We start from the raw sequence: 24,260 nt of genomic DNA, 5'->3' as shown, positions 1-24,260 counted from the left end.
AAAATCGCTTCTGACTCAGATTAAAATATTGAGAAATATGATTTGTTGTAAGAAATATAATGTATTTCATTTTTAAGATGCATTTAAGCAAATCAATTTGTAAATCAAACACTCCTACTGTTTTGACTGCAGTTGTATGTGCAGAAAGGGAAAAACCGCAGCCAACACAGCCCCTTTTTGACTTTTTGGGGGTGTGGCAGCGGCTTTTATTAGGTATGCGCCGCAGTTTCTGTTTCTGTTTTGTTGTCGCAGTAAAAATATTTGCTTTCGTTCAATTTCAAGTGTGCAGCATGTCGATAAGTGCCAGCGACTGCAGTTTTTCCAAATGTTTACCTCGCCAACAGCCACGCCCCCACCGTTGTCAACTATGAAAGTGCAAATTAATAACAAATATATACATATATTTTATATTGGGCACGGCGAAAGATGTGCGGTGGAATGCCTTTGAAGATGCGCACTCAATCGAAGTATTCACAGATACTCAGACACGCACACATGTACACATGCACACAGAAAGAGAGGAAGAGCATCTTCAAATGCCTTTGGCTGATTTTACTGCTTTCATTTTTATCTCTGGGTTTTCCGCATTCTTTCTGCTTTTCTGATCGACAAAACGAACAAATAAAAGAGATGTTGCCGTATAAACGCTCTTCACGTTAAAAGGGAATTCAATTTAATGCTGGTTATTGACGGTTTTTAGGGTTTCCAAAGCAAAACTTTGTTATGTCTTTACAAAAATTAGAATTACTTGATGAAAACTCTTTTATTGGCCAGCTGCAGTAGCTAAATTTAAGAGCAAAAATGCTTATTAGTAAGCTAAGCTAGTTATTCAATCGCAGCAAATTATCGGTACCCACAGTCTTACAAAAAAATACCGCATTTATTTTCCCAAGATTAAAATTTGGCCTGCGCCAAATTACCCAAATTACTTGCGTATGTATTTTAAAGTACATTCTAAGCTCTTCTGTCTCACATTTTAAAGCCTCACTTCAAGGATTTTCATTTCCTAGGCTTAGCTTGGAAAATAGTTTATTGTATAAAGAAATGTGTACTTTAGCCGCATTTTCCCTTTCTCTCTGTTTTCGTTTTTTCGCAAGATGAAATCCCACTAAAAACAGATTTATCCACACATGGACAGCACACAGAAATTTAGAATGGAAAAACTGAGGGGAAAAACTAGCAAAGAAGGCGAGTAAAAAGTTGGACTGCAAGTTTGCCGCACAGACAATGCTCCGACACTTATCTCATTTAATTTCGTATAATTTTTTCCTCCTCAGGCGGCACACACACACACACACACACACACGCTGACACACTGGCACACACATGCAATGAAAGCAGTGCAACTTTGTGCCATGTTTTCCATCACATTGTTGCAGGCGTTTTTGGATGGCTTCGGCGGGGAGAGGGGGTTAATGAAAAAACTTTTACGGCTTCTGCGTTGTTTTATTGCGCATTTTTGCGGTCGCGATTGTTGAATCCGAGTTGCAGTCGCTGCCTCAGACAATGGCCAAAACAAATTGCTTGCCCACAAAGGAGGCGTGCCCAAATCCCTGCACGCTCCCTGATAAAAACTCATGCACTAACGCACACATATGTAGGTGTGCGAGGGGCCAGATAATGCGAGAGACGAAATGCACTTAACTCATTTACGGCAGCGCCGAATGCGCTTAAATAAATTAAAATGTGGCAGGCCCTGACACTTAAATGCATGTGCACACGAAAGGCGAGGCCAGGCGAGGCAGTCGGGCATCTGCATCAAAGACTTAGTGCCCTAGAAAACTTGAAAAAAAATAAATAGAAAATTGCAGTGTTGAAATACTCAGATATTTTGGTTATTTTGGTTACTTCTATTAAATTAGCCAAGATGGTCTCCAAAACCGCAAAGCAGTGCAGTGCAAGAACTGCTTTCCCATGCACTTCCTGTCCACTGCTTTCTGACCATTGTAAAAGTGTTGCCTATTTAGGAGGATAAACATTTTTGTTTAAGTACCTTGATTTAATATTTCTGCTGTTGTGATTTCTCTCATCCGAAGACGACCACCTGAACCGCATTTACAGGGTATGAAAGCCAAGTTGCGACACAGTTACCGCCGCCGACAGGCGACATCCTAGCCACCTCCGCTTTCGCTTGGCTGACGGTGAAAGGCGAGAAAGTGTGCCAAGAAGCGAGTAACAAGAGACAGTCAAACAAACTGGGAGCTGGGAGTGGGGCCTGACAGTGGGGCATTGGGCAAGCGGGTCTCAAAGGACTGGCTGCACTTAAAACATCGCGGTGGCCATTAAAAATTATATGCAATAAGCAGCAGCGACGGCGAACAAACAGCAAATAATGAAATCATAATTAAAACCAGAGCCGGGCGAAATAAGACCATCAAGCGCACTAAATGAAGCGACCACAAAATGCAGACAACGAATTCAATTACCTTCCAGGCTCCGGATTCTGCCATCGAAAGTTTAGACGTCGGCGTGAGCGTGGGCGTGGCGTAATGAAGAAATTATGAAGTGCATTAAAGCGCAGAAGGGCCAACGGGCAAACAGAGCCGGGGCCAAAAAGGACGAAGGAAGATGAATACACTGATTGAGCTGCCCCGAGGATAAGACAGCGGAAAAACGGGGGGAAAAACAAAAAGACAACAGGCGATGGCAAGGGACAGGACAATAAAATGCAGCCAGCGGCACTGGGAGCAAAAAACAGAAGCGACTGGAAAAGAAGCAAAACATCCAGCGAACACGAAGGGAAATCCGCAGGACGAGTGAAGTAAGCCAATTACCAAAGCCAAAACGAGCAGTGGCTTCAATTTATTTTCAACCTACGCACACACACGCGCTATAATTGTTTTTGTCTTATTTTTATACACTGCACGAAAGGAAGCCCTATACAAAAATAAAGTGAAATATTGTTCCTTAATTATTAATATATTTTTATAATACAAATAAATATTTATGTGCACATACAGCTTGCGACTTTCCCTTTTGGGAGATTTATTCAGTGCACCTAAGTCAGAAGCACCCCTTTCAGTAATTTATATATTTGCCTGATTGCAACTGTGCTCGCTTTCATTTGAGTCAGTATATTTTAGCCTTGCCAGGATACTCAGCTCTGCTCCCCTTTGGGACCTCCTGATCCCCCTCGTGGCCCCTGGGCCATGGAAACCCCCTTCTGTCGACCACCCTTCTTATAATTAATTGAAATGCCTGTCGCGGCCAAGGCTGACGAAGGATTCTGAATGGCCTTGACTTTGGGTTTCGTATGTGGAGCCATGGAAGGGGCGAGAACTAAATTGGACAACTTAAAAAAGACTGGATCAATTAGCGATGTTAAAATAGAACAACAAATAGTTGTTTAAACAAAATGAAGTTTTCAGTATGTACGTATTACATATGCTTTTTTATTTTTATTTGTAACTTTTTTGTACACAGTTTGCTGCCAAACGGCCACCACAAATGCTCGTTATTTCGCCGCCAACGAGTTTGCGCGCTAAAACAAATTTAGATTCAATTTGCGCGCGTTTTAAACTCAATTAAAGTTTTGGGCCTTAAATAACATTTAAATGCCATGTCATTTGATAACATAAGCCAGCGATTTGTCACTTGGGAGGCGGAGTATGAGAAATGGAGTGGCGAAAGTTGGGTGGACTTTTGGTTGCTTATTTTGGGGTTGCTGGCGCTATGGAGTCGCTGCTTTTCGCAGGATGCCAACTTGTCATTCATCAAACTTTTTCAATAAAACTTTTGCGCCGCTTCTCATCGCTGGCCAAGCTGCAAATCCGTCGCCCATTGCAAAAGCCGAAAATACTTTCACGGAAAGTGGTGAAAGTCAAGTGTGGGTGAGATGCAAAGTTCCCGTGGTCCGCCCGTCCAATTTAAGTCGAGAGTTTCGATTTCTTGTCTGCTGCCATTTTCAACAGTTGCAACACTGCCACAACTTGCATCGAAATCAGCACTTAAATAGTAACAAATAAAGATCCTCATCTTCAAAGCTAGCAAATAATATAGACATTGTTTAAATGATTCAAATACATAATAGATTCAAAGTTGTGCAAAAGTATGTGTTAATAAGTAAATAAATGGAATACATTATTAATAATAATCTTGGAATATTTTCAGCACAGTTAAATAGTTATATTTAATAAATCAATTAGCAGAATATTGGTTATTTCCTTGCAAATGTCAACAAGGCTTACTAATCATTTCTTTTACCTTTGACGATATGTTCGACATTCTGGCACAAAATGAACCCCATATTTAGCTCTGTGTATAACATTCGAATCGAAGCACTGACAAACAAATATTATATTGTTTTCCATATCGATTTCCTCCTCAGCCGTTCCTGCATTCAATTTTCAGGATGAGCCATGCAACTTTTATGTTGAGCTCATCATTTTGCCAACTGCTCTTGTGCGACGGAGAAGGGGGTGTGGGTGGTGGAAATTGGGCGGGAAAATCGAATAGGGAAAATACTGAATGGCAGGGCACTAAGTGGAACAGACAAAAAACAAGGATGAGCAAGGATGAGCAAGGATGGGCAAGTATGGGCCAGGATGAAGCCGGAGAGCTCAGGGCGGGCGAATTGACAAAAGAATCTGCTCGAAGGACTCGATGGCTGAGTGAACTTCCAAGGAGCCAAAGCAGCAAAGGCGATCCGGTCTCATAGTTGAGCCGTAAACAATCAATGCAATCTCGACTTGGGGAGCTCCATCAATTTCCATAATTAATCATGCAAGACACAGCAGACATAAAAGGGTTAAGCGAAGTATTTCCTTGCTCTTCAGATTAAATCAAATCAAATCAAATCGAATTGAAATGTAACAATGCGAAAGTTTTCCTCGACAATCCGTTGAGGGTTCCCAAAAATAATAGAACTTGTACAAATTTGATTGATTGTGCCTTCAACACAGCTAACAGATTTGGGCTTCAAATTCACGAATGTGCTTAAAAATAGTTGGGAAATTCAATATGTTATGCAGAAGACAAATCAACGCATAAGTAATATGTTATTAATCATACGCCATGTTGAACATTTGCAGTGCAAGGAAACAATAAAATAGCAATTAAATAATCTGATGATCAAATGAAAAAACTACAAATCAATATTTAGCAATTATTTTTGGGTCGTGGCAATCACCTTAGATCTTAAAATACATTTCCACAGCTCCTAAAATACTCGTAAATAAACTTTCAGCACACAAAAGAAAGGCCAAGCAATTTCCATCTCCAGGGGTCACCCACAACAACGTAAAAAAACAGCCACCACAAACGCCTAATAGATTTTCAATAGAAAATCCATTCAAGGCCGCTGTGATGATTTTCGTCCACAAAAAAAAGAAGTTCGCCATGCATAAATTTCGGGCAGGCGACAAAAACAGCCGCGAAACCGCAGGCGCGTTTTACGAGCGTTTTTTCCCGCCTGCCAACCTCAAGATGCGCAAAAAATATATCTGCAGCGCGGCCGGGCCAACGGCTGTGGATTCATGGCCATGAATTGACCCAAACTGAAAACGGTTAGCACGTTTTTGGCAGGGGTTAGTCAGGGTAAGGGTTAAGGGGTTCCAGGGGTCGCAGGGGTCGCAGGGGTGAAGAACAGACATTGCCGCTTACGCTTTGCGATGCAGCCCCAGGCAACCAGCAGAGTTCTCACAGCTACACAGAAAGAAAGAAAACAGAAATCAAAGGAAAAAATCAAATATGTAAAGTACACGCTGAAAAAAGCAAATCAAAGGTGCGGCGATGACAGGTGAAAATCTGAGAGTGCTTATGAAAAACAAACTTCAAAGTGTAAAAAGGTTCTTTAAACAGTAATAAATAATGGTAAAATTTAAATTTCTAATTGGTAATAGTTACATTTAAAATCATGTTGAATTGATTTTAGAGCACGAAACAATATGCAAAAAACATATAATTTAATAATGGTCCCATTTTTAATTGAAAAATCCTTATGGGTTTCACGAATTCGTATGATGTTTTTCGAAATAACTGACAAATGTAGGCTCCTCATGCCATCAGAGAGTTTTAGGCCTCCTTCTTCCCTCGAAAGCCGAATAAATGATTTTAGCTTAACCCTGGGACCTCAGGAAAATGTATGAAATGCCCAAGTGGATGCAGTTGCTCCCCACACATAAGCTGCCTTACCATTCTGGGTGGTGCTGCCCTGGAAGAGGTTCCGCAGATAGGTGATCAGCCGCCGGTGGAGCGGTCGATGGCGATGGCGCGATGATTTCCTATGCGATGATGAGGACTCCTGGCCGCCGCCGCCCTGCTCCACATCCTCCACGTCCAGGGTGGAGACAATAGCTGCCCCCGATCCCGGCCCACTGGCCACCAGCTCCTTGCCGCACTGACTGGCATCCACAATTATCTCGATGCTGCGCTGCGTGCTGGACTTTTTAATGCCCAATGCCGCCGTGGAGCAACTGCTGCCGGAGGGACCACCACCGCCGCCGCCGCCGCCGCCGCCGCCACCAGAGTTAATGGTGCTAATGAGGGCGTCTGTGACACTGGATCCGGTGCCAGCGATGCTGCTCACCGTCTGGTGATGCACCTGCTGCTGTTGGTGGTGCTGCTGGGCCGCTCGACCTGTGAGCAGGTGATGCTGGGCGCTGGAGGGCAGCTCGTTGACGGTGCCATTGCTGTGGCTTCCACGGTAGATCAGCTCCGTTTCGTTGCTCACCTGGCGCAGGGCGTGCAGCCCGGTGTGCGATGCACTGCTTGACATTCCGGCGGAGGATCCCCCACCGCCGCCACCGCCGCCGCCAGCTCCTCCTCCTCCTCCTCCTCCTCCTCCGCCGCCGCCGGAACCGCCATTCAGGCCGGTGTAGTAGGCGCTATTCGGTCGCTGGCTGTGCTGCACCTGCGGCCCGGCCATGCTGTTTCTCCAAGTGTATGTTTTGTACTGCTGCAGCGGCTAGTGCCTCCTTCTTCTGCTGATCCTGCTCCTGCTCCTGCTCCTGCTGCTGCTCCCGATGCTCTATGGCGGCTGGCTTTAATTGGCGCTGGCTGGTTTTAGTGGTTTTAGTAGCATGTTGGACAGTTACATGGTTACGGCGGTGACTTTGTTAGGCAGAGTGGGGTTAAGAGGCGTGGCATCTGCGTGAAGCGAGTAAAATCGAGCAGAATATATATTAGTTTAGATACGCAGGCATTAGTTTCTAAACCGATCAAGGCAAAAACAGTTTGAAACACTCTATGCATTTTCATTCAATTAATTTTGAAATAAATTAACTTTCTAAAGACATTTCCTTATTGCTTTTAGTAAATATACGCTATAAACAAACTGTGCCGAATGTTTTCGAAGCTTGGAACTTTATTCCGTTCCCGTATTATTTTCTAATTATCTTAATTTGATCGGAATAGAGTAAATAACAAAGAAAACTATTTCCAGGAATTTCCATTTATTCCATTCGCCAGCAGCGTTGCATTTGTGTGTGTTAGTGTGCTTTGCATGTGTGTTAGTGAGCGCTGCATGTGTGTGTGTGCGCTTGTGTGGATTATAAAGCTGTTGTAAGCGTTCTTGTTAACCTATTTTAATCCTATTTACTAAATGATACACTAAACTAGACAACAGCCTGCTCAGTAAATTGTGGCAAGCCAAGTTGCCATGTAAATATTATTGAGATGCAAAGGCAATTTGTAACCGAATTACTATAAAATACAATTTTAAATTTACACAAAATATTACAATTCTTAAACAGTAGGCCTCGTGATGAAACTCAGATAGATTAGGCCATCGGTATGGGGCTTTCGATCAGTTTTGGGGCAAACCTTACACCGAACAGTTCGGAAAACTAGCCGAAAAATTCAAAATTTGTCCGTGTGAATAGCTCCGTGTTTTTCCTCATTTTCTTACCGTTGCTTTTATCCGTTGCTGCCCTCACCATCGCCATGAAAACCCTCGAGTCCGACGACAAGCCCTTCAATCCCTTCTACATTGGCCCGCATCCCAGCAAGGCGTGTGCCATTCCCGAGATTCCCGGCCAGCAGTGCTCGCCCAACTGCCAGGAACATGTGCAACCAGCTACAGCGACAAACAAGCCACCATCCGGAGCAACGGCCACCAATGCTTATCCAACGGATGCCAACAGCGTGCCCACCGGAGCTGCGGGCGGCATGCTAATCGTGGGCATGGCCAACATATATAGCACCGTCGAGGTCCTGGCCGCCGCCGCCGCTCGAATGGGCGGAGCAGCCGGAGCGGGGGCGGGCGCTCGAGCGGATCAGGGTCCGCCGGCCCCAGGCAGCACCATATGCAAGCCGTATCCCTGCATGGAGGGCGCTCGCAGCGATAGTCCAGGCTGTGGTTAGACCGGAGCAAGTTCACATTGGATCCAGAAGCAATATTCTACCAACTGGCTTTTTAAATTGGCTAAGTCGCAACACCAAGTTAGCCCCAAATACACTAATAAAATCATAGAAAAACAATTCATTCGCATTTTTTCTTTATTCCGCCAAAGAACAGAAAGGGAAATGGCTTTCACATTTGTGTGACCATTTTTGGCCAAGTTATAGCACTTCGAACTCTTCGAAAATATCATTTTCACCGATGTATGAACAAATTTTCAACAAAAAATATTCGGTTTTTTTACACAGCAATATAGTTATTGGACCAAATATGGAGTGCCATATCTCGTTGAACTCGTCGTAAAATTTCCTATCGAACGGCATTCACAGCTAAAAATTAAATTTTTTGCCCATTTTTCGCAAAAAATTATGATGTTACCCCTTATAAAAAATCAGAAAAATTAAAAAAAAAATAATTTTTTGAAAAGATAAAAATTGTGATGGGAATCGATTATTTGGGTCATGGGCTGCACAAAACAGTGATTCGTTTGAATCTGTGACCATTTTTGGCCAAGTTATAGAAAATTTACCGCTTTGAGAATGTCATATTTCTGCAAAATAGGTATCCCCAATTTTTCAACAAAAAATATTCAGTTTTTTTCCCACAGAAGTTGAGTTCTCAATCCAAATATGGAATGCCATATCTCGTTGAACTCGTCGTAAAATTTCCTATCGAATGGCATTCACAGCTAAAAATTAAATTTTTTGCCCATTTTTCGCAAAAAATTATGATGTTACCCCTTATAAAAAATGAGGAAAATTAAAAAAAAAATTATTTTTTGAATATATAAAAATAGTGATAGGAATCGATTATTTGGATCATAGGCTGCACAAAACAGTGCTTCGTTTGAATCTGTGACCATTTTTGGCCAAGTTATGGGAAATTTACCGCTTTGAGAATGTCATATTTCTGCAAAATAGGTATCCCCAATTTTTCAACAAAAAATATTCAGTTTTTTTCCCACAGAAGTTGAGTTCTCAATCCAAATATGGAATGCCATATCTCGTTGAACTCGTCGTAAAATTTCCTATCGAATGGCATTCCCAGCTAAAAATTAAATTTTTTGCCCAATTTTCGCTACAAATTATGATTATAAAAATCAGAAAAATCAGAAAAATTGAAAAAAAAAAAAAAAAAATTTTTAATGAAAAAAATAGTGGTAGGAATCGTTTATTTGCATCATAAGCTGTATAAAACAATGATTCTTTTGGAGATGTGACCATTTTTGGTCAAATAATAGGATCTTTCTTTGCTATAAAATACATTTTTTGTTATTTGTCGTGTTTTTACAAATCAGGAGCTCGGTGCCTTAGTTTAGCTCATAAGCTGTACAAAACAATCGTTCATTGCCCCAATGATCCTTTTTAAAGAAAGCCAGTTGGTTACTTCAATGTTCGGCGGCTAAAGGGCTTTCGTTAACCGTTCAACAATAAACGATTCGAGTGGAATCCCATTTGGGGAGTATTATTTTTGGAAAGAAATTCGTTCGCACATTTGCAAGCCGCTGCGATGGATTTCATCTGGAGCTGCAGCTGCATCATTTATGGTTCGCTGGCAACTGGCAAATGGATCAGGAGCAGCAGCATCCACATTCACATGCACATCATCCTTTGGCCCAATCTTTTGGGCCAGGAGTGCGGTGCGTTTGGCCTGCGAGTCTATCGAACGTATTGCTTTTGCAAATTCAATGAAGTAAAAATTTATTATTTATTGATAGACTTATGCAACTGCACAACAGCAGCAGCAGCAGCAGGAACAGCAACAAGGAGCTGAACACTTTATGCCGCCAACCTTGCACCACGAACAGTGCTGCAAAGTTGGCCATTTTCGAAACAGTTTGCCATTTACTTTTAGCCAAATCTTTCGACTTTTCTCAAGACTGGATGCTTTAATTCATAGGAGCCAAACAAAATTTATGAAAGCAGGCAACACAGTATCCAGGAACTAATATTTTTTTATGCCTTATAAAAAAATTATGTTCACACGTCTATCTGAAAAGTTCCACTTTTCGGTATTGAAATCATCAGCTTCCTCTGATTACTTTTTGTTCTTTTTTTGGCATTCCTGTCGAGGACACAATGTACGTGTGTGTAGGTGCGTGGGTGCATGTGTGTGTGCACTCGTCCTGGAACTTGGCAAAATTGCAGTCGATGCTGCCGCCAGTACTTTTGCTTTTGCTTTCTTTGCCAGCACCTGTTTGCCCAATGATTTATGCATTTCACCCATTTTGCCGTCGACGCTGCCACGTGCAACAAAACTAGCAAACAACTGCAAAAACTGCAACAAATGCAAGTGCAACCCGCCGGCAATAACAACAACGTTTAATGTGATTTTCTTGTTAAATGCGAGTTGAGTCGAGTCGCGTGGAGTCGCTCTGCTCGCGAAGAAAAATGGAGCACTTTGCTGCCAGTTTTTATTCGTCGTTGTCGTTGTCGAACCCCTTTATAGTCGTTAGTTTGTTAAGCTTTTAGCTACCTCTGCTGCTTTTTTGAGTGCTTGTCGTTAAAGGAATGTCTTTGGACAACTTCACAATTGCCGCTCTAAGATGCGAAAAAGTGGGTCAACTTGTTTAGACTCATTAAAGACATCGAGGCGGAAATTCGAACAGGGAAAAACTCTTTGCCTGACCGTCATCGAAAATAAGAGACAATGATGCCATTGCCAAAACACGAAGGCTTTAAAATCGAGCTACCCAAATATCGATCATACGCACCGTGTGCATGCAAAGAGATAGCCCGAAGGCAACCTGAAATCCGACTCCCATTTCAGCAATTCCATTTCCAACTGTCAACAAATCGAGTGCAGAAGAGAAACAACAACAGAAGCGTGCGGAGGAAGAAACTTAATTTATTGAAATGTCCGGAAATGTAAGCATTAAAAGCGCCGCACGACGACGAATGGAAAACAAAGCATAAATATCTATTAAAATGAGATTGAAATAAATTACAATTTACAGGGAAAGTCAGGGCAATGGGAAATGGCCCAACGACACGCCTTCCCACGCCATTTAATGCCGGCCATCTCCAGCGTATCCAGCGTCTCCCATTCCCATAACCATTATCCCATTCCCATTCGATTCCGAAGGTCAGGTGGCAGTCTCCTCGGGTCTTGAGCAAAAACTGGAGTGCAGGGCAAACACTTCTCCGATGGCGAGATGGTCGACATGGTCGAGGAGCAGCCATGTGAACATGGGGGGAAATTAAGTGCAAGGATCCATGGATCCATGGCCATGGACGTCTACGAGAGAGGACAACAAAAGGACTCGCATACTTAGACGCACTTGAGCGTGAGGCAGAGGATGGCTTGGGATGGAATGGGGCATGAAAAATGGAGGCACCACCGCCGAACGCCAGAGGAAATGAAGCTGAACTTTATTATAACAATACACAATAATCGTGTGCCGGCAACGTCTCGAGTTTCCTCCTCCTGATTTTCCGTTCGCCATGTTGATGGAGTGCGGCGGAAAACGGAAAGCGGATATGCCGCTCGAAAGGTAAACTGCAACGGAAGACAAACCGCACAAAATTATGACGAAAACAAATACAAATCTCCCGAATCGACTGCAGAGATGCCCTGTAATAACCAGATTTCCGTTGGAAAAAAGGAAACTCTTTCTTTAAATCTGTATATCACTGGTTTCAAACGTTTGGATGTTAATGAATACAAAATTATTAACCTATAACAATGATAGGAAAATTAGATGATGGGTAAGTGGAGCTTTCACATTTTTGCCACCTGAAAGAACACGTTTTTTACGACTTCAAGTCGGTCACGCTCAACAAGTTGAGTGGCATGCAATCGCAGAATAAATTAAAACCCCCGGCACTTTCTCACTTTTCACAAAGGACAAACACGCTCGAATGCTAATCGTTGGCGGGCGTGCGAGTTTCTCGCAGTGCATTCACGTACACCGCACGCCAAGGCGCTTAACTAAACAAGCAGAAAACGTGCAGTCAGGCGGCAAATGCATTCCAGTGCAGCACTCGCTCCTGCGGTTGCCTATCGCTGGCTCCACCATCTCGAAATCCCAGTAAAATGTCAAGTGCACTTTGGTGGAGCCCCTGCCATCCTGCAGCCCCAATACCCATGGGCTAAGGACTCCAGTCGCAACTTCCTGGACTCGTAGATTCCGGGAGTCCTTGCATACCAATAAGTATGCGCCATGTTCAAACGGGAAGGTAAAAGGAAATTGGATTTTTGTTGACATTATTTGGTGAAAAAAATTATGTATACGAGTATATCCGGACCACCTTAACCAAGCAACAATGGACTTTTGGCGGCGTCATGTCAGTTTGGTCAGAGAAATTCTCAACTCATCGCAAGTTTCTGCCCTTTGACAAGCGAAAAAAATGCCAACATTTTTCCTCCTGACATCTGCTCTGGTTTTCACTCAGCTTTTCCCCTTTGCATGTGTTTGAGTTGTTGGCAAACATATTTTGATTTTGCATAATAAATTGCGTTTTGTGTGCGAGCGGCCAAGACAAAGTGGCAGTATGTGAAGGGGTTATAGGTACAGGTTCGATACTGAGTCGACAGTGGGGATACCCTATTAAATCGTACTTTACTGCTCCTAAATGCTAACAATCAAGTCATTTGCACATAATATAATGATTTGCTATACGCCAGATTATCTCAGTTTAAGCTGCAATGGGTAGCTGTTAGTCGTTACAACTATAACGTTTCTCGCCAATGAGAAATTGCACCTCAAAAGCACTTTGTATGCTGGTGCATCTGTTGAGAGCAGAAGCCAATCAAATTTCCATGTTTGATATATTCCATGAAATATTGTGTTGCATGTGCTTTGCTTATTTTTTATTTCTTATTTGCGGAGGAGTGGTGGGTGGGGGGTAACTGTCATTTTTTGTGAACTGCCAACGAACTGACAAACACACCAAAAACTAGGTGGTGCAGATAAGTGGGTGGGTGGGTGATCTGGGCGGTGGGTGAGTGGGTGGCTAAGTGGTTGGAGTGTTGGTTTGTGGGGACGGGGTGGCTGGGTGGCTGGATTTTTTGGTCTCGAGAGGCAACAGAATGTAAAACAAATCGCCAGCGGCATTGGACGCTGATGAGGTTGGTTATCGCAGTGGCGCAGAGGTAATGACACGCCCACAAACGCAGCAGCATACTGATCTACGCAAATATGTGTTTAGAACTAAACAGTGGGGCTGAAAAGTATGTGAGCAAACTATAAAATATATAGCATATGTTAATCACAAGAAATACCTTTTTTTACCAATTGCAAAGCGATTTAAATAAAATAAATACCATGACCTTTACCCGTAATGGATACCCTAAGCCAGCTTAGGCCTTGAAGTTCATGGCTTGGATGAGCGGCGGGCAGGGAAATTTATTTTAAGCCCCGGAAAAATCATTTCTTCTCCGTGACATTTTGCTTGTGGTCCCACTTTTGGCACTCAGTGTGGGTGGCTGTGCGTTCGTGTTGGCTTGGCAGCCGTCAAAGTGCAAAATATGGGGCTCAAGCGTCATCAGGATGCCTCACCTCTGCCCTGGCCACACAAACACATGGTTGTAAAGTTGCTCGGGATGCACGTGAGTTGCTGCAATCTGTGGCACACTTTTCGCAAAACGCCAGCTACTGCTCCCCTGCCCCTCAGCGCCGAACTGAATTTTCTCGGCTTTTCCACAGCGGGACGGAGGGCGGGGGGCGGGGCAGGGAAACTGGGTATGGCGGAAGGTGGTACTGAAATAACACCAGCTGGAATGCAAGCAAGCAACCAAGTCAGCTAACTGTTTTCATAACCCCAACTGCATAGCATAAGTGCACTTGAAGAAATATTTCGGCGACAATCAACGAACTATTAACTTAAATCCAGTAGCCTTAACTTCCAAAGTAATAATGGTAGCTAAAACAATGTGGACACTGCCCTAAAAGCATTTTACATATTCAATTAAACACTTTTTGAAAATAGTATTTTTTTCTTTAACATAGGCCTCTTTTTTCCAAGTTAATGAGCTATTTTGTGCGGTGTATATTACATGAAGTTAGTTCCCAGTTTTATTTGGCAGGACATATTGCTTCTATAGGGTTCTTTCCAGCTGTCTAATTTTTCTATTTCGCTGCGTTTTTCGCACGTTGATTTGCCAAAGCGAGAAACTGGAAAACCCGAAGCCCCGATACACCGAACTTGTGTACCCTCCGCCTCGGCTTTTCCCACTTTCCCCGCTTTCCACCTGGCCTTTGGCCTATCTGGGCCCTGTATTTATGGGCTTGCACGTGTTTCCTGCCAGTCTGCCAGTGCTGCCATCGTCGTCATCATCGTGCTCATCGCGCCATTGTGGCAACTGGAGCATCTTTTGGAAAAACGGAATAAAAAAAAAACACACGGAAAATTCCCGCCTAGTGGGGTTTCATTTTCAAGTGTTTGTCTTCACGTGGCCCGATGTGGGTGTGTGATATGTGTGTGCCAGTTGTGTGTGCCAGTTGTAGAAGAGAACGTTTATTTTTCAGCTGTTGCTGCCGTGACATGGACACCCGCAAAATGGTTGGCCTGTCAGCGACAAGGATGCCCCCAGTCAGTTACTCGCAGGATGCTCGACAGGATCACGAGGACGTGGGGATAACAGGGGGAAGCACTTCACTTGGCCACGAAAAAATGCTTTCAATTGTTTCGCTCCGGAGACTCACATTGATTTGAATCCGATTTGGCATGGCTAAACAAGTGGCACGATGCCATACAGTGAGCCAAAAAGCAGTGCACTAGTTTCCACACATTCCGGCACTAATTAAAAACATGAGCAGTACACTTGTAAGTTTCTCAGTATAATAGGCAAAAATCCATCAAATTGTGTGTGCTGATTTCCCCTGTTCAAATCCCCAGCTACACCATTTCGTGTGGAGCCAACCATTCGGGACACAAGGACACAAATCCCATGGGTGCCAGCTCTAAAACTTATCTACGGGTATATCCATGCCAGGTGTATATGCATTACGGTCCAAGCACATACAAAACATAAGACACACGTGGCGCAACTTGAATTCGAGTGGGAGGAAACTCGATTCGCGTGCAAAGCTCGTAAATTAATTTTTATATCCCTTTCAATTACTTCTCGATGCCCACACCCGCACCTCCTCCACCAACTATCAATGCATACTAATGAGTAACTGGTGCGGGGCGGAAAATCCGTAGACCCCAGATAGAGCTTATCGGCCCGATTTCATGACCACCGCTCCCCTCGACTGCCGCCATGTAATTGCCTTGTTTCTTGTTCCTGCTCCTGTGTTTGGTGCTGTTGCTCTTGCCGTTCCCATTCCAGCCTGGCCATTAAAGCCCAAGGAGTGCTGCCACCGGCCCAAGGCCCAGTCCCAATGCCATGGCCAATCCCAGCCAGGAAAACTCCCCGGGAGCCGCACGCAGCTTAACAACTTTCGTGTGTGAGCTTTCCTCACGATTATGGCCATGGTAAGGCGGTAAATGGTATGTGGGATGAAATCGGGCGGAAAAGTTCCACAGAGGCAGGGATGTCTGTACTTGGAGCAGTGTATTTCAGAATTATTTGTTCCTCTATTAATTACTGCAAATATTTAATACTTAAGTATCTTCGCTACGAATTTAATCCATTTACATGCGCCTAAAGGTTATGCCTCTTGGAATTATAATTCGGCATAAAGTATAAAGTATCTTAGGATTATAATTTGGCAAAAAGTATACCTTCTTGGCCTGAATTGAATTTCCTGGCATGACAATTAATACACTAACCATACAATTTCTTTGTGTTGCATAATTAGAAGAATTACATAGAGTAGGGGTATATTTTTCCAGTGCATTCTGCTTACATTATCATCGACAGGGAAAAAACGACGAAAGAAAAATAGGAACAAAAATCTGTTAATAAAGACAACAAACTCATCCGGATACACACACACACACACACATGCGCGCACACACACACACGCACACCAACTCACCGGCGAAAAAAGGTAACTACGTCTGTTTTGCATAAATGCCACAGCTGTTTCCGTCCCCCACCCACAGCTTCCTTTATGGAAAGCATTTGAATTAATTATACTAAAAGTTGTGAAAATAGAAACTCTTTTGCACCTGATGCCCGACACAAAACCTTGAGGAGGAGCAGCAGAATCCTTGTAGTTTTATCTGCCTTTTGTCTGCGTATGGTGTGTAGGACCCCAACCACCAACCACCATCCATTTAGCCCACAAAGCCAACTTAATTTGCAGTGAAATTAAGTGTAGACACACAACTCAGCTGTGGATGCCAAAGGAATTACTCATCTCCAGGCGGGGACAGTGCGTTTCACAGCCGTAACGCGTTGTGCGTTTCTTGGAAATTGCAATGTTTTCGCTTCAAATTGGTTTACCACTTTAAAGTGCTACATTACACAAGTGTTTTCGCCACGCAAAACTATTTTAATTTAACTAAATTCCTTGCCTTTTGATTAAAATTTGTTTACCACTTTAAATAACTAGTGAATTGCAAGGGATTGCGGTCGAGTCACAATGGTAATGGAATTAAGTGCGGAATAAAATCGGAGACAGCGGCTTAAAGTGGGAAACCCGATGCCGAGCACCCGGACTCCGGAATACGGAATCCGGACTCCGGACTCCGGATTGCGGACGACAACAACAAGCACAAGTTATCCGGACAATGGACACCATGCCGCTGACAGGCGTCTCACAAAAAGATGAGGGCATCCGATGACGAGATGAGATGGGATGGGATGGGATGAGAGGCGGGATCCTGCTGCTGCTGCTGCTGCTGCTGCTGCTGCTGCTGCTGCTGCTGCTGCTGCTGCTGTTCATGATGATGATGTGGCCTCCGAATGGAACTATCCCCGCATTGATGTTGCTGTTGAGTTTTATGGCCCCCGGGCAAATGGCGCCTCAAATGGAAAACATGAAACCGTATTAACAGCCAAACAGCCCAAGAAGACGACTGCGGAATGGTGAACGACTTCCGGAAACGTATGCCAGTATGCCTCCTTTGGCAACTCGGGTAATTATCGCCTGCCCTACTCCAATCTTCCATCTCCAATCTCCCACAGCGATAGCCCGGAAAACGCCTCGTCATGTGGACGGGTTGGGCCCTGGAGTCACGAGTCCATCGCCTACTCTGATGTCATTGCGTGGCTTGATGGATTTGTGTAATTTCTTTATGGCAACCAACCGCAACCCGCCCGATTTGGGTCCACCCTAGAGGGCTGGGGGCCACCCCTTAGCCCATCATAAATTGAAGCTGGATTTAATTACAGCCTTTGGCCCTGCACAAGTTTTTCACACGCCTTTGCGGCGACAGCTGCGTTTTTGCAATGCGAATTTGAATTTGAATTTGAAACCTTGGAACAGTGGTACAATTGGAGTGATGTCGAACACAAATTGCTAAATGATGGCTTGGATTTTCAATCCACAGCAAATGCTGAGCAAAATAATACAACATAAATAAGTACAATTGAATAGAAGATTAGTTATTTTAGAAGCACGGAAAGTAAGGCAAAGTATCTAATAAGTGCCAAATGGGCTGGGATTTCAAAATGATTGAAGCCACAGCATTTCCGTGCTAGTCTGCCACCTCAGCACTTCTGCCGCCCTTTTTTCAAGGAAAAGGGGCGTGGCGGCACAAGGAATGCAGAAGGCACTGCATGTCAGGACCCAAAACCAACCGCAAATTGTAATTTCTCATTTCGGGGGAAAAAACAGACCCATTTCCCAGCATTCTCACCGACTCTCGTTTGATTCTTGAAAGTGCACAGCAAACAAATGAATATAAAAATATAAATTATAATGAATATTTTTAAATATTCTTGGTAATTTGGAAACTGTCGAATAAGTAATTTGGAGCTTTTTTGTAGCCGTGTGCTGATTTGCAGCATTTATTAAAATCACATTTGCACGAATTTCTTTTCGCACTTGCCGCTGTTGCTGGATTTTTTGTGCAATTCATTTCCTTAATGCTCCGTTGGGTAATTTGGGTCAAAACTAATTAGACGGCAGACGTGACTTTAATTACCCACAGACCAAGGAGCCAAGGACGTCGGCCAGACGTGGGGCGAAGGACGATCGGTCTCTCTCTGCTTTTTCGCACCGATTTTCCCACATTTTGCCCCGCATTTTCCTTGCTAATCGATGGCCAACTCATAAATTCAGCGACAAAACGATTTCGAGCGTCAAACACTTTTGCCTAACCTTCAATTTACACTTGTCACGTGCGCCGACTGCCACGCCCCCTGCGCCCACCACTTAATTACTTAATTGGCTATTAGCTAAATGGTCACAGCACGTATATTCCCATTTATTATTTTTTTTTTTTTGTGTTGTTTTCTGCCATTTTGACGGGTGCAACAAAGAGCCCGCATCTGAAATGCATTTTCTTCATGCTTTTTTACGCTGCACTTTTCCACTTTTTTCTTTTTTTTTTTTTGAGCTCAAATTGCCGCAATTTGCATACGGCCAATTTTAAGTGTATGTTTGATGGCCTGGCTAAAGAGGTTAAGAGCTGCCGCACAGCGATTCATTAACCCATAAACTCAGCTGACCACGACTACAACCAACCACAAACCGCAGGCAGGCAGTCCATCTGCTGTAGGATATTTGCAGGACATTCGACAGTGGACACATGTCGCCAAAGTACATGGGTGCTCAAAGGCTGCAGCTTTTGTATAGGCGCAATATGCACCTCCTTATGGCAAATAGTCAATAAAAGAGTCACGAATGTAGCAGATGTCCTCAAAACAGTGGGATGTGTTTAACAGCTTGATTCTTGGTTTGCTGTGCAATGAAAATGACATAGAATGCATTTATACTGTTCAGTGTCATAGTTTCTTTGCGAGAGGGACCTAAAATTGTGCATTTGAGAAATAGCAGCCCGTTTTTTCATCTGATTCGGCAACAATCCACGCAGCACCTCCGCAGGACCTCAGGGGAAGCCACAACCAGACCAGGAACAAGGACACTCTGTCTGCGGCACATGTTTGCAGTTGATTTACCGATTAACCAAAAACAGCAAACAGCAACCGCAGCATGTGGGGATATGGGGATACGTAGATATTCCCTGCTCCCCAACCAGATCTTAACCCCCTGAAGCCCCAAAGATCTGGCAACATCTGCTGCCGAAATGCTTAAGGCATTCCAATTTAATTAATATTATAATTAAGCGCATATAGCACAATGAACCGAGTTGCATTTAGTGTGGGAGGTGCATGGAAAATGGGGCGTGGCTGGGCGGTTAGGGGAGGGGAAGTGGGGGGGGGGGGGGGGGAGGAGTAAGTGCATTCCATCACTGCTGCGTGTGCTGAATTATGTGAGCAATTTTCCAAGTGAGGATTTCGGTTTCGCATTGTTGCGGTGCATATGCGAAAGTCTTTGCAGGGGAAACACTTTCCATCTGATATACATATGAAATCCTTGAGATACAGGAATTTGGAATTCGCATTTGTGCAAAAAGCTGGCATTTGTCATAAATGAGAAAATTTAAGCCCAAATTAAGGGAACACTGACGAAGCACGCTTTGAAATTACTTAACTTAGCTGTAAATTTGCTTTCTTTATATAATTCAATAAATAAAATCACAAAAGGACAACATTTTAGCTCTGATTAAAACTGCCGAATGCCTTGCGGCAAAGGGAAGCTCCATTTTTGGAATGGAAATCAATAGATTGAAATAATTCATTCGGTATTTGGGCTGTGGCCGCCGACTTACTGCAATTAATCTCAAATGAAGTGAACTGATTCAGCTGGAGGCTCCTACCGACAGGCAGAGGGAGAGCGAGAGAGACGGAAGATGGGCGAGTGAGAGAGACGGAGGGGTATGGGAATCCAAGGAGCTTTCACGCCTCGCCGCTTCAGATTTTGGAAGGATAATTCAGGTCCTTGGCTCTCAGATGTTTAGGCATTTGATTAATGCCAAAGGAGAAACAAATAGCTTAAGTCGACTGCGAGCGAAAGAGACGCAAGTAGCCAGAAAAAAGAGATGCCAATAGCAGGGCCAAGCTGCGATTAATTCGAACAAATCAGACAAAGCTGAAGGCGTTGGAGCGGAGTGTGACATGGATTGCATCAAAGGATATGACTAGGGCGTATTAATAAAGCCCGGCACTTAATACACCAAATGTCCATTTCCAAAAGCCATTTAATCGCACCATTATTTATTATCGAGCACCAAAATGGCCAGCAATATATTCATTTATCGCACTTGATGTCTGGCAAAGTTAGGTTTTTAAGGAAAAATAAGGAAGATTTATATCTAAACAAACAGCCTGGTATTTCCAGGGCATTCCTAAGATTTACCTATGATTTACCTTAATCGAGACATTTTTCATTGGCATAACGAAGTCATTAAACCTATGTTGTCGTAACTAAATAGATACGTTTTCTGCTGTTTAAATTTTTCCCCTGCTCATGAAATCCGCAAATTGCCGGGAAAAACAAGAAAAGCAAGACGTTGCCGCTTAATTGAGTTGCAGGACAAAAAATACAAAAAAAAAACGAAAATAAGAGGGAAAATGCTGAAGGACACGACACACGGACCATGAACTTTAACTCGCGGCGACTTTTGGGCGGAATTTTAAATAAATTCCGCCAGCTAATGGATCGCATTCAATTAGCCAGACAGGATGCGGAGAAATCCAAGTTGCGGAAGGGGCCATGCATCAATCCTTGGGGGGCACAACCATTCCACTGCTCCTTTGATTTTCGCCTAATTAAGTTCCTTGAGATGCGTGAATTTCGAGTTAATCAAATGCCAATTAACTGACATTTTCATCAGGCAACCCAGATGAACTCATAATGAGCTGCTTTGCCCGGTAATGAAGACGAGACCAACATGTGGATCCTTTTGTTCGCCCCAAAACGAATCTCCATCTTCTTATTTCTTTTTCAATATTTTCTTGGCCCTCGCATTCAGCTGGCCCATACAGTACACATAGATACAGACAACTATACTCGTATATATTCTACAAAGACGGACACATTTCCGGCTCATTGATTGCAGTACCATCGAACAAAGCCAGCAAAGTGTCAACTTTTCGAATTGATAGCCGAAAAGATAGCAGGACATGAATGCCAACGAGATGGGGGAAATATTATAGACTTGCCAGATAAAAGCACGCTATATAGAAGTGAAAACAGGACCGACTTTTCGCCGCATATGCGAGCATGTATGTGCAGAGAAATCGAAAACCATTGCCACTACTTGTATATACGCCGATGGGAGGGGAAATACATATCAGTTACAAAACGAAACAAATTTGGCAAAAATGGGGAGAAATGTGAGCAAAAATAGGAACACAAATGGAGCACAAAAGTGGCACACATGGTGTCATTTTATTTTGACAAATTTCTGCCAAAACTGAAAAAATACGGAAAACTTTTCCAGTTTCTGCTCAAACTGGGTAAATGCAATGTATACTTCGTTAGTTCTTCTAGCATAGCATTTGTATATCTTCTTGAAATACCTCATCTGACTTTTGGGAGCAAGCATCTGCGATACTAAATGTTGCGCCGCCGATTAATCCCAGTTCGCCATCATCGTAATTCCAACCGGGGGATTTATTACCTATTGGCAGGCCATATACCCAAGTGGGATTATCAGTTTTGGTCAATTTGAGGGCCTTTGCGATATAATATCGATGCCGGATCTGAGGGCTTAGGGCGCCAAAGCAATTAAATTGACGTTCTGATGGAAGGCAACTTTAAATGTTTTACGTTTAGCTAACACTCCGTGGGGACTTTCAGATAGATACATAGATACATGTATTTGTGTTTTTTCTTCTAGCTGCTTTGCCATTTCCTTTCTGCCATTCTGCAATGTAAATTATTCAAACTTGGAAATTGTGACAGAGCTAAACTTATATACAATATATATATATGTATATACATATATAGATATATATCTATGTATATAGTATATGTAAGAAACGTGCAACCCATGCTCGACATCAACAAACGTGTTTACGAGCCCCAATGAACGAGGAAAGTTCTCGCCCCTCTCTTTCTTGCGTACCGCCGATTTTGTGTCTCTTTCGAGGGCTTTGGACCCTTCGGCAACAACAACATGAATATGCATAAAGCGCTAGGTGGGATCCCCATGAATTAGTTATGAGGTTATAAGGCATATTGCCAACTGCTTCATAGAGGCCACCTGAAAGCAGTCCTAATAAAATTACGTCAAGCCTTGCAAAAAAAAGTGAAAGAAAAAGAAAAATAAGGGAAAAAGAAGGCAAAATAGTATGGCAAAAGAAAAATAGTGTGGTGAAAAAAGAAGTAGGATGGGGATAGGAAAATGGCAACGGAAATGGAAAGCCACAAGCCAACAGAAGGTAAGCCTGCCATTTTCCCACTCAATGTATAGGTATTAAAAAGGTACGATACTTTGGGACTCCCGGGATAAAGCTGGACAAATGGGTAAATTCCAGCTGCACGGAGAGATTATTATCGATAGGACATTATTGCAGCACTTGATACCTAATTATCTTTGTATGTCTTGATTAATAGGCGCAAGTATTAGTTATGCGGTGACCCCAACATCCATCACGTGTGACCCCAAAAGCTGTCTTACAGCGACTATTAACCAAGTAATCAAATTATTTGTAAAATTTACCAGCACTTTAATGGCCACTAAACGCAAGCGTTTGTGCTTAAAAATTTATGCAGACGTTTATGTGCACAAATATTTATATGGGTTAACTTGCTATCTGCCCGACTTCTGTCTCCTCGTCTGGGTTTCTGTGTCACTTGCCAGACATTTGCGTTGTGATATGCAAAATGTTGTCATAAATGCGGCAGAAAAAACAGAGCGTTTTCCCTGATATGAATGGAGAAAAGCTAGAAGAACGCTGGAAAATAAAAATAAATTGTTGGGTCAGGTGTTGGACATTATTCAGGGTATTTGCAACCAAAACTTCGACTCTGACTCTGAATTGCAAATTTTTGTATGCAGAATTATATGCATTGTTTCAGAACTTTATACTCTTAAATTCTCCTTGCATTACATTCATAAATTGTTAGACAACTTGCGAGAATTGCTCCTAAACTTTAGTTTTAGTAAACCATTTAAGGCGTCATCGTCGCTTTAAGAATTTTGAATACAACTTTCCGCTCTGGTGGGCAATTAATTTGCTGCTGACTGCACCCAAAACTGCATTTGATTGATTAGTGTAATTAAGTGGAAGGCCAGAGGGCATAATCCATGTATTTTTATTCGCCGCATCAAGTATACGCCATGTGCACCGTGCGCAGCTGGATGTCCAGCGATGAATTGACATGAAAAGTCCATTTCGCTTGACTCACTTCACAGGCAATTGTCTTTAAGAGGGCTTAAGTACTACACATAGCACATATAAGCATATATACATCGTGTATACCGGGGCAAGTTTGTTTCGTGGCCTTACGAATGCCAGGCGGCGACATAAGCTTATTAAATTCCATAAGGATTTCACATAATACAGGCAGCTACTTATGGCAAGGATTAAGCAAACATGACGACTTTACAAACTTGGCACAGCTCGACGAAGGGCCCCCATTGCGCCCAAGACGAGAGACTGCGCCAAAGCCTTTAACTGTTGACCAAGTCGTTGACACACATGCACATGCACATGCCAGCCACTTTCCCCACTTTCCCCACATCCGCCGCATTTCCCACTTTTCCACTTTCCCACATTGCCACATTGCCACTGCCCACTTTCGCCACCTTCACCACTTGCCCCACCAACTGGGCCACTCGACGGGCGGTCTCCGGAAAACTGCAGCGCCATCTGCTGCAGCTCATATCTTTCCGATTTTCGTCACTAAGCAAAGACAGTCGAGATTGGCGGGAACTTGTTAACTCCATTAGGGTACTACTGCGTCCGAAAAACTAGTGGCAAGCTATTATGAAATATGTCTTTAAGAATCATTGCCACTCATTCTCATTTCAAATTGTTTTTAAATGAATATTCCCCGCCTACAGAGCGC

At 43.2% G+C, this 24,260-nt stretch overlaps 2 protein-coding genes across 3 annotated transcripts in view; one reads left to right on the top strand and one right to left on the bottom strand.

Annotated features, from left to right (window-relative positions):
• Window positions 1-24,260, bottom strand: part of LOC6551424 — a 75,045-nt gene that overhangs the window by 14,898 nt on the left and 35,887 nt on the right. The window contains exon 2 of one of the 2 annotated variants that reach the window (XM_026982990.1): window positions 6,133-7,086. The exons of the other annotated variant lie outside the window; for it this stretch is intronic. Within the exon in view, the coding sequence (XP_026838791.1) occupies window positions 6,133-6,865 (733 nt within the window). The 5' untranslated portion in view covers window positions 6,866-7,086. The remainder of the gene's footprint in view (window positions 1-6,132; window positions 7,087-24,260) is intronic. 2 annotated transcript variants of the gene reach the window in all.
• Window positions 7,816-8,418, top strand: LOC6551422. Its single transcript, XM_001977112.3, has one exon. The coding sequence runs from the start codon at window positions 7,882-7,884 to the stop codon at window positions 8,299-8,301; it is 420 nt and encodes a 139-aa protein (XP_001977148.1). The 5' UTR covers window positions 7,816-7,881; the 3' UTR covers window positions 8,302-8,418.

Source organism: Drosophila erecta, unplaced genomic scaffold (assembly GCF_003286155.1).
Source record: "Drosophila erecta strain 14021-0224.00,06,07 unplaced genomic scaffold, DereRS2 tig00000279-arrow-arrow-pilon, whole genome shotgun sequence".
Lineage (NCBI taxonomy): Eukaryota > Metazoa > Arthropoda > Insecta > Diptera > Drosophilidae > Drosophila > Drosophila erecta.
Note: the sequence above shows the minus strand (reverse complement) of the source record. Positions and strands in the feature narration are given on the sequence as shown.

Excerpts from the sequence above, each read along its gene's own strand:
- LOC6551422 (XM_001977112.3), top strand. The coding sequence starts at position 7,882 with ATGAAAACCCTCGAGTCCGACGACAAGCCCTTCAATCCCTTCTACATT.